This window comes from Polyodon spathula, chromosome 7, assembly GCF_017654505.1.
Source record: "Polyodon spathula isolate WHYD16114869_AA chromosome 7, ASM1765450v1, whole genome shotgun sequence".
Lineage (NCBI taxonomy): Eukaryota > Metazoa > Chordata > Actinopteri > Acipenseriformes > Polyodontidae > Polyodon > Polyodon spathula.
In genome coordinates this window covers 54,266,513-54,277,825 of record NC_054540.1, presented here as the reverse complement: position 1 = coordinate 54,277,825, position 11,313 = coordinate 54,266,513, and the positions used below count along the sequence as shown (strand labels likewise).

Below are 11,313 nucleotides of genomic sequence, written 5' to 3'. Positions count from 1 at the left end.
ACTCACACCAAGAGCCATCCTTATCAACAAAACACAACTCACACCAAGAGTCAGACTTATCAACAAAACACAGCTCGCACCAAGAGTCATCCTTATCAACAAAACACAGCTCGCACCAAGAGTCATCCTTATCTACAAAACACAGGTCACACCAAGAGTCATCCTTATCAACAAAACACAGCTCACACCAAGAGTCATCCTTATCAACAAAACACAGCTCACACCAAGAGTCATCCTTATCAACAAAACACAGCTCACACCAAGAGTCATCCTTATCAACAAAACACAGCTCACACCAAGAGTCATCCTTATCAACAAAACACAGCTCACACCAAGAGTCATCCTTATCAACAAAACACAACTCACACCAAGAGTCACCCTTATCAACAAAACACAGCTCACACTAAGAGTCACCCTTATCAACAAAACACAGCTCACACCAAGAGCCATCCTTATCAACAAAACACAGCTCACACCAAGAGTCATCCTTATCAACAAAACACAGCTCACACCAAGAGTCATCCTTATCAACAAAACACAGCTCACACCAAGAGTCATCCTTATCAACAAAACACAGCTCACACCAAGAGTCATCCTTATCAACAAAACACAGCTCACACCAAGAGTCATCCTTATCAACAAAACACAACTCACACCAAGAGTCACCCTTATCAACAAAACACAGCTCACACTAAGAGTCACCCTTATCAACAAAACACAGCTCACACCAAGAGCCATCCTTATCAACAAAACACAACTCACACCAAGAGTCATCCTTATCAACAAAACACAGCTCCCGCCAAGAGTCATCCTTATCAACAAAACACAGCTCACACCAAGAGTCATCCTTATCAACAAAACACAGCTCACACCAAGAGTCATCCTTATCAACATGCACATGCACTGACCTGCATCCCTAAGGATTTATACTGGTTTTGAAAACCAGTGACTCCTAGGTGCATCCAACCGCCCCCCCCCCCCCCACACACTCACCTGTGCTCGGGAGAGGGTTTTTTCTATTGGAGTAATGAAGTTTTTGAGCCTGATTCTAGTGTTCCTAGTTGGCTTTTTATGTCAAGCCCATTTTAGAAATGCACACACACACAGACTCACACTCACTGACCATGACAAACAGCATAATACATAGCTGCAAGCGAGATTCAGTAACAGAGGTTGTTAACTCTGTGGGATTGTGCTGACACCAGTGAACCAAATAATTTCTAAACATGAGCTGAACGCCCACGAGCCAAATCCTTTATGTGCGTAGTCCGGGAGTCTTTGTGTTATTTTATACAATACAGTGTCACCTTGCAGAGCTCATGTTCTTAAATAGTGCTTACTTGTAACAACATGGCTTTGAAGAAAACCAAGTTTTTTAACTCCCGATGTGCTGACATCTTCTTTGGTTGTCATGGTTTCCAACAAAGCTTTATCATTCCAGGTCAAATATCATTTTGTATGACATGCTCACTTGGTCTGGCATTTTTTTTTTTTTTTTCAACTCTTTTGAAGGGGATGATTTGTTTATACACAGTATTAACTCAATCTCCACTAACAGATATTGTGGCAGAACATTCAGCTGCCGACAGATAAAGGTGCTGCTACTGAAACTTAAATGGAGTATTCAACTATGAAAATAAAGGCTATTCGGATAGTTATAGGGCTGTATTTATTTATTTATTTATTACGCTACAAAAATGGCTTGTTTCTCAGTCTTAAAATAGGTATTTCAAGATGTTTCACGATTAAACATAATATTTATTAAAGCAGAAAAAAACAGCGTTATTATACAACAAATGTTCTTAAATATTTAAATGCTTACCTGAAAATAAATAAATGTAAAAATATCCCGTTCTTGTACTAGACTGAGCGATCTTTGACAGAATTATTTCCGATCTTTGATGCAGCTGGTGTCTATTTCGTTGAAGACATTTTAAAGAAATCGCGCAGCTCAGTCATTTACCGGATGCAAACTAAACCAGCAGCCAGGTTCCGAAATGCAGTTTAACAAGTAGTGTCTAAGCGGCAAACGCTTGCTGTATTTACTTAAGTGATGAAAAATATGTACATTTTACACATTTCAGAAATTTTTGTTTTCACGAAGGGAACTACATATTGTGAAATCCTTAATAACCGTGAAAGTACAGCCTTAGTCATGAGAAATCAGAGCAAACACTATATTAGTTACAGGGAGTCACGCAGTGGGACTGACAATCTGAAACTGTCAGATTAAAAACAAAACTATCTGATGTCCAGGACCGGTTTAAAACAAAATGGTTAAAATAAATAAATAAATAAATAAATTAAAGAGAAAAGCTAGGTAAGCCTTTGGAAGTTGGACTGGCTGTGTTCGTCAATGAGAAGTTGCATATTTGTAATACAAAAGGGTACAAATAGACAGGTGATAATGCAAAACTTTGAGCAATCTCATTTTATGATAATCTATACTAATGTGCTGCAGACATCGCCTGTGAACCATGCAGCTAAAGGGTATGTTGAAATCTCAATAATATGACTAAATTAAACTCTTTGCAGGTATTCATTATCATATCATGTAGTATTTTTATTGAGAGGTTCCAATAACTATACAATAAATGGCTGTAGTTTAAATCAGACCAAGCTGGGTGAGCTGCATTAGTCATGAGCTTGGTATGTAGTACCATACTGGGTTAGAAAAAGCTTTCTTGAGTGGTTTATAAGTGTTTGTTGGTGGATGGTTCATGCAGTCATTATATGACTAGGAAATGAAAGTGGAGGGGCCAGGAAAGTGGGAGGAGTTTGCAGAACTGCAGGGATTTTTGAGAGCATTAGGTTTAAGGTGCCAGTCTTGTTTTGCATGAGGTGATGCTAGATTGAGGAGTTGTGGGGAATATAGGAGCCTAAACACCTTCCCTGACCCGTCAAATGTAAAAAAATGCTAGATTGAGGAGTTGTGGGGAGTATAGGAGCCTAAACACCATCCCTAACCCGTCAAATGTAAAAATGTCATAAACAGATGAGCAAATGAACTAAATTTTAGTATGCGTTTATTGAGAGAGTGCTGGAAATGATCACAAACAGTACCCACAAAGGCCTGATTTACTACATTTCCAGATTATGACTGTGCAGCATCCAATACTAGGACAAGCCTTGTTCTGCCTTTTAAAAAAATAACCAGGATAAGCCATAGTTGGATTTTACAGCACTGGAGAGCTCTTATTGTTAGTGGTAATCACAGGATAAGCACAGATAGTTGGTGGACACAAGATAGGGGTGATTTCTCCAGTGCGGTAAAATGCTTAAAAAAAGCAAACAATGGTGACTTATCACGGCAGACTGCAAATTAATCAAATAGACCCCTTAATAGAATTAATAGAAAGTGGTGTCGCTATAGGTACAGCAACAGTATTCACATGGGGACTTCATTTTAGACGCACTCTGAAAATGTTCTTCTCTTGATCTGAATTGAATTTAAAGTAAGCACAGTGAAACAAAAAGATAAATATTTGATACACTTTTACCCTTTGAATGCTTACTCGTTTATTTAATTAAATTAAAAAGTTGTTTATGTATTATTGTGACTATTTTAATGCCAAGCAATGGAGATAATGAGTTAAAGATTTCCCTGCTCTGTGGTTCCATATATATGTGTGTTTTCTGGTTACACTCCCTAGATACATGGTGATCACAGGAAGGGATTTAAGGAGGTATCGTTAAAGTGTGTGGTTGTCTGGCAATGTAACAGGATACTAATAACTGTAACCAATTGAAAACCATATCTTGCAGTGCTGCCTTAAAAAATGTTTTAAAAATACTGTATGTGCAAGCCTTTAATGATAAATGCAGTTATCTTTGACAATGTGTTTTTTTTTTTTGTTGTTGTTTTTGTTTTTTAAATGGGCTGTCAAATTCTTTTCCAACCAGCAACAACCTAGATTATTTTTCCAACTAGATCCTAACCTAAACATTGCTCACAGTCACTTCTGGTGGAAGTCCATTGCCTCCCCCTAACACAACCCCTATGTCTCACAGCTACAGAACTTCCATTTCATTTTACATCTAAACATAAAACATACAGTGTGTATGGGCTTCTTTAACAGTTTTTGTTGAAATTTGTATAAAACGATGACAGTGAAAAGCTGACCTTTTAACTGATGGGGTACTGGCTTGCTTTCTACTTATATTGTGTACAGAAATAAATTTGTATTTGTTATAATTACCTGCTTTTGCGTCTTCTTTTTATTGGCAAGTTTTGGTTCTGTTTGCAGTTTATCAGCAACATACAGCACTGCACACCATCCATACTGGTACAGAACACCTTTACATTGACTCAATTGATCCGGGCCTTACACCTGCACTGCACTCTGATTAGCTAGCCATTCTATTTGGCTTCCTTAATGACAATGTCAACATTTTCTGCAGAAATGCCCTGTCCGATGTTCTCGTTGGCCACTGATTTACCTGCCTCTTTATTCTGATTGGTTCCATTTGACTGCACTGTTGCTGCTGCTATGTTCTCATCCATACACTCACCTGTACATTTGGACTCATCTATACCTGCCCTGGCATTCTCATTGGTCCACTTCTTATGTGTGACTGCTACGTTATTCTCACTGGCCTCTTTTTCTTTCTTTATACCTGTAAATGTGTTTGCAACCTCCATGCCTGCCATTGTAGTCTCATTGGTCCACTCATTACTTGTATTGTCATTGGTCTTTTTAGGTTCAGCTATATCTGTCCCTGTGATCTCATTCGTCTCAACTATACCTGCCTCTACATTCTTATTGGTCGAATCTGTATTTATGACTGTTGTAGCCTCATTGTTCTCTTCTGTTACTGCTCCTGGGTTGTCATGGCTTCTCATAGTTTCTGTAGCTCTGTTCCCATTGTTCTCTACTGATGTACTCTCACCAGTCTTCTTTGTACCTATCCCTCTATTCACACCATTCTCCTCTTTCATATTTGTTTCTTTCTCTTTGGCACCCCCTGCCCCTACTATATCCCTCTGTCTCTCTGCTCCCTTGATCTCTCTTCTTTGCTCATGCCTGTCCTTGATGCCGCCCCAGTAGCTTTTCATCTGGTTGCTGAGCTTGGCTCTCATGGCTTCCCCCATGATTTTCAGATCTTTCCGCACGGTGGGGCCAAACATGGGGTCCAGCTTACAGACCATCAGGAAATCCTTCCGTGCCTCTTTATCATTAAACAATGCGGCATGAGCTTTTCCGCGCTTGTAATAGGCCTTCACATTGTCTGAGGGAGAGATAGGAAATTAAAAATAACAATAAGAGTATACTGGTTCCTGTGCAAAACATTACAGGGCATTGAACTCTAGAGAACTATGCTGAATCAGTCAGAGATACAGAAATAAAGAGAAGGGCGAATTACAGAGAAAGACAGAATCCAAATCCATAGAAGCTCTCTGAGCAATTGAGGTAAGAGGAAAAGACTTTCTGTAAGTTCCATTCAGCTTATAATTAAACTCAATGCTTGCCGTCATACTAGGAATGGCATTTTAGATTAGTAGGATTCTCAGCCTCCAATTCATTCCAGTTTAAGATGTGTACCTTTGTGCTTGCTGATCAGCTCAGTGGTGTGTTCCAAGACTTCATTGTACTCTTTCAGCTTCAGCATGCACTGGCAGTAATTCAACACTATGGGGCACAGGAGATTCTCTAGCGACGCTAAGTCCTCCTCATCATGCTTCTCCTGCACAGAACACAAAGCCAGTGTTACTTCCCCTTTTATGGGTATATTTTATTGACTGCAGACCTCTAACTTGCATCGAAATCCGTGTTCTGACCTCAGCTCAAGATTTCTAGGCTTACCCTAGTCTGGATGGTCTTCAGATAGACGATGGCCTCTTGGTACTTTTGTGAAGCCTCCCTGTAACGTTGCTCTGTGAGCAAATAGTTCCCCTCGTTGTTCAGAAAAGGAACCAGCCTGAGCATCTGCTCCTTGCCCTTCCCTTCTTTGCTTGAGGTCCGACTGGTTCTCGGTGCCAGCTTGTCGCTCGCCGTTGTTTTCTCATTGGTGTCCCTTTTTGAATCTGCCGCACTGCTGTCCTCCATATTCCTCTGGCTCTCTCTCTCCCTGGCCTCCCCTCCTTTATCTTCCAGGATGCCCCAGTAGGTCATCTTCTCCTCGCTGTACTTGGTCCTCATTCTCTCCCCCAGCAATCTCAGCTCCTTGCGCACTGCAGGGGCCAGCGATGGGTCCAGGTTGGCAGCAGTGAGGAAGTCCTGCCGTGCCTCGGCCTCATTCCACACTGCCGCGTGAGCTTTCGCACGCTTGTAATAGGCCTTCACATTGTCTGGGGATGGAACGCAGAAGAAAAAAAAAATATATGGATATATTTGTGTGTTGGGAATTATGGTAGGGATGACTTCTTTTGTTATATGGTACACAAATATTTTAAGTTTAATTCTGATGTTAGTATCAGGCTTTTTCAGGGTTTACTTGAACACATTGTCAGAAATCAGGGTTTATCTTACCCTACTTATATCTTATTTGCTACCGCAACACTTATCAGCAATTTTTTTTCTGTTCTGCTTTTTTTTTTTAATGTCTCATTTTGTGTGCGCTCGACTTAACGTCTGTAAAGCCCATCAATAAATGAGCGCAATCAAAACCAATTGAGATGGACACAGAGTGTGAGACAGGATACAGGAGCGATCCTCAAAGTAATGGCCCGAAACAGACACAAACAAGAGAAAGGTGGAAAAGATACTGAGCGTGACTGAGAGATGCACGGGGGTTGAATTAGAAAACCAAACAGAATCACGAGAGGTTCTCCGAGATTAATAGATAAGAGAATGAATTTGCAACATTGTGCAGACTTCGAGTGCAATTCTCATTAAGGTTTCAGTCAGATGAAATGCTCACTATATTACAAGGACACAAAGCATGATTGATGGAGCAGGGTGTACTGTCTATCTGCTGTGCTCCTTTTAAAGGAATCCTCCATCTATCAATCTCAGCATGTTTCAGAGAAAATTCAACATATATATACCAGTTGAAGCCTAGTGCTTGATGAATTCCCCTGTAATTGAGAAAAGCATTAGAAAGCTTTGATATGATTTTAAAAGAAGTTAGAAGACAAAAAAACAGAGCAAAACTACACAGGCCAACAAGCAAGACGGAATCCAGTTAGATTGATAGAGAAAAACAGAAAATTGATTAAAAAAATCTCAACAATGGAGAACTCGAAACCATTCACAAAAAGGTATGGGAGGGAAAACTATGATGCATTGTTTACTTCAATATGACAGAGGGGTTGTGTCATCTAAGATCGCTATAAGACCATTCAAATGTAGGTAACCTGCCGCTAAAATACAATGCTGTTTGCACTGTGACTGTGTACCTTTGTGCTTGCTGATCAGCTCATTGGTGTGCTCTAGGACCTCGTAGTACTCCTCCAGCTCCAGCATGCACTGGCAGTAATTCAAAACCAGGGGGGTGACTAGATTTTCCAGCTTCACCCAGTCCTCATGCCCAGGATTCTCCTGCAAACAACCCACATTAATCAGACAATCACTCCCTGTGTTTAACATTCAAGGCCACCCACAGGGTGGTTTTGACAGCAAGGGTCTAATTGTAGCTGTAGAGGCTTCATGCTGTAACGCTCCATCTAGAATGTAATTGTACTGTATATGTCAAGAGTCATTAACCTTTGTTAGGTTGCACTACTACTGTTGCCATGACCACAATAGCAAGCAATCTAACTCTATACAGATGTGTTTATAAAGCCTTTACTCACTGATATCATCCGATTCCTATTTTTAAATTAGGTGTATTGAGTTTTGGCACTGAGCCGTTGCTAAAGGACAAGCGCAGCATAATCTTTATTAAAAAATAAAATAAAAAAAAGAATAATTATTTAGCTGCAAAAACTAGCTGTGAAGATACCAACACAAGGTGCTGTCCACTCACCTTGGCCTGGACGTTCCTCAGACAGATGACGGCCTCCTGGTACCGTTCTGAAGCTGCCCGGTAGCAGCCCTGCTTCACCAGACTGTTTCCCTCCCCGTGCAGTATGGGGACCACCTTCAGCTTCTCATCCTTACTCATCGCCCAGGAATCTCTCTTGTATGAGAAAGGATCGTCCACCTAGGGGAGAGAGTCAGAGTAGGGTGCAGCATGGTACATCAATGCCAGGGTTCGATTGTAACATGATACCATAAACCCCTTTATATCATTTGGATGAGACGTAAAACTGAGGTCCTACTGTAAGTGACTCTGCAGCAACACTTGTTGATGCATAATTCAGCCCCTGGTCTCTGTAAGTCGCTTTGGATAAAAGCATCCGCTAAATGATAAATTAATAATATTAATACCCAAGAGTACAGCAAGAAGCTTAAAATGCCATTCACATTTTTTTTTTATCATGTCCCTGTGTTTGCAATCATTCTGGGTTCTGTTGCACCAACGCTGGCCTTGAGCTTGTGTAAATGAGGGAACTGCCAGACTTCCAATTAGCAGCCATTTAAGTTATCAATTTAAATGACAGTCAGCTAAATCGAATGCCACGGATATATAAGTGGGATCACACTTTAATCTTGACATCGCTTGACCAGACCAGTTTCAGGGGTATGCTGGGAAGCGCTGTAGGTAAACTTTGCAGGTAGACCATTTATGAGAGCGGACTAATTTGATTACATGGCAAGATATTTTTGTCAAGGTTTTGCGTATATCTTGACAAATGTTAGCTCAAAGTATAATCGGTACAGTTTCTTTCTTGCCTGGACCAGCTCCATGATGAAGATCAGTGCCTGCGGCTCTTTCATCAGCTCGTCCAGGTCCTCGTAACCCATGGAGTGATAATCAAACATGTTCCCCATCCCACACATGTGCTTCTGCCCTTCCAGGGGGTCAATCCCTATCGCCACCTTACGAATACCACTGGAGACCATTGGGTAGAGCCCTGTGTGCTAGGAGGGAGACAGACATTATTATACATTTTCCATCATGTAGCTCCAATACACATAGCTATTTCAGGGTGTAACTAAGGGAATATTACCAGACCAGCGTATTAACTTTTGCAAAATGCCTGGGTAATGGTAGTTACCAGCTTACATGCAGGGGAGTTTGATATATCTCTGCTGTAAAGGCGTGCTTGTGTATTGTTGTGTCATAGCTCATTGAAGGGAAGATAACTGCAGGAGCTGTAACTTACCATGCTGTCACACCAGAACTCAGCCACCTCTCCGATTCTCATAGAGGTGAGCAGGGGCTCCCAGATCTCCATCTTAAACATCTTCCCCACAATGATCTCCATGGGGACCCCGCCCTTGCGACTGTCATCAATCACTGTCCGCTCAAAACCACATTTCAGGGTCTGGAAGTGGAATTTCACCTGCAGAGATAGACCAAGGCTTTATTTTATATATATAAGTTGGCGGGGGGAGGGTCAGATTCCTCCCTGCTTAAAAACATGTGAAAATGTACGTTTTGTTTGATTTAATTGCTTTTAATTTGTTTGGTTGTGTTAATTGTTTTATTGTTAATTATCCCCTGCACCTGGCTATCATTGTAAATTCGAACCAGGTACAGGGTATATAAGAGAGGCAGCCAGTTTGCTCAGAATTGTGTGTGGCTGTAGAGTGAGGAGCTCGAGTTGTTATGGTGAGGTAAAAAAACCTATGTTTGGTGGTTTTTATAAAAATCTGTATTAGTTTGTTTTGGGTTATATGTCAGGTAAACAGCTTAGCTGTCCTGTGTGTTAGTCAGGGACCTGCATATATTTAGTTAGTGCTCAGTGAAAGCTAGGTGTTTGTTGGTTTGATTCATTTTTGAATAAAAGAGAGCGAAAACGCTTTAAAAATCAATTTTTATTTCTGGGTCATATTCTTAAAGGGGCACAAACCCGATCTACAGCCAATCTGTTTACTATATATATATATATATATATATATATATATATATGTATGTATGTATTTGTGTGTGTGTGTGTATATATGGAAGAGACCAAATAGTGCTAACATATTACCTTATTTAATCCTGATATATCATTTTCTATTGCTGCATTAGCTATTGCTTTAATATTTATGCCATGCTTCAACAGTCAGCTTAAGCAGTACCAGCTGGCTTATCTTGCCTAATTTAGGCCTAATATAGGTATTGTGTGACAAATTTGAAAAAAGCAGAAGGCAGAAGATTTTTCTGCTGCTGCTCTGGAACCTTCGTGCTCACTAATGCCCATAACATTGATTTGTGTTCAATAGCAACCCTTTGTGATGTCATTTTATGATTAAGATGGTCCAACACATGGAATGAAAACAATTAAAATTATAAAAGACAGTGCTGTAGTTCTAATTGAGCAAAAGGTGCACCCAAGCATTCACAAGGATTTAAAAATGTCACAATACAAGATACAGAGTTGTCATTTTATACAATGTCTTTTAAAATAGTATTCTCGAGTCTATTTACAGATATTAAATAACAAAAAAAAAAAAAAAATTCTATAAAAGCAATCTCAATGATATATAGGTTGCCTTCAAGAGGGAGCCATAAAAACTCATTAGATAACAAGCATTAAATAACTAGACATTAACAGCCACACTATTTCTCAGCATACCAAATCATTAAGGAAAGCTTTCCCTGCAAAGTGGGTCAACTATTGTTTTTTTTTTCTCTGCAACAGAAATAATGGAATAAGCACTGGAAGTACAAAACATCTTAAAGCCTGGAACTAATGCATCCACATCCTCTTACCCGCGTCCCATTTGGAAATTTTGGGATATCTCCCTGTCCTCCATGAAGAATCTTCTTTTTGACCCCCTCTGTTTTCAGAAGGTAGATTTCCTCCATCCTTTCGTTCTGGGCAATTTTAAAAAAGTACGCTAAAATATTCCACAATATTAGGGCTTTGTGATTCGAATAGGCTTGTTTATTTTACCAAATTAGTGGAGTTGTGTTGATAGCAAAGCAGCAAAAGCAATGCAGTCAACTGATCCTGTCTGCTTCCTGACAGACGGCTGGGATTAGGGGACTGGGCCACTCTAATCTGATTCAGGTAATTCCTGTTAAGATTCAGTGTAATCCCTTGTAGTACTAAAGAAGGGGGAGATTCACAAGGTGTGTGTGTGAGATCATTGGGGGGGTATGAAATTATTTTGTAACGCGTTTAATCCCAGGTATAGCCTATTCTGGAACCTGGTATGAGGTACAAGATATTCATCAAAAAATATTGTAAACCATTTACATCGGGATTGTCTAATGCATCCATTTAAAAGCAGTGCCTTCTGGAAACCTGAATCTTTCACATAATGGAGTCCTATCGTTCCAAAGGCCAATCTATTGTGTTAACGAACTGGAACAGTCTGAACTTTTGTACAG

The 11,313-nt window shown here is 40.1% G+C and overlaps 1 protein-coding gene across 1 annotated transcript; it reads right to left on the bottom strand.

Moving 5' to 3' along the window:
• Positions 1-4,360: 4,360 nt before the first annotated feature.
• Positions 4,361-10,785, bottom strand: LOC121317876. Its single transcript, XM_041253973.1, has 8 exons — positions 10,690-10,785; positions 9,152-9,331; positions 8,718-8,906; positions 7,909-8,085; positions 7,340-7,481; positions 5,805-6,289; positions 5,544-5,685; positions 4,361-5,229 (listed from the first exon to the last, which is right to left on the bottom strand). Exons 1-8 carry the CDS (start codon positions 10,783-10,785, stop codon positions 4,361-4,363), a joined length of 2,280 nt encoding a protein of 759 aa, XP_041109907.1.
• Between the last annotated feature and the right edge of the window lie 528 nt (positions 10,786-11,313).

Excerpts from the sequence above, each read along its gene's own strand:
- LOC121317876 (XM_041253973.1), bottom strand. The coding sequence starts at position 10,785 with ATGGAGGAAATCTACCTTCTGAAAACAGAGGGGGTCAAAAAGAAGATT. Across the intron at positions 9,332-10,689 it reads AATTTCCAAATGGGACGCGG|GTGAAATTCCACTTCCAGAC; the intron begins GTAAGAGGATGT and ends CTATCTCTGCAG. Across the intron at positions 8,907-9,151 it reads AGTTCTGGTGTGACAGCATG|CACACAGGGCTCTACCCAAT; the intron begins GTAAGTTACAGC and ends TCTCCCTCCTAG.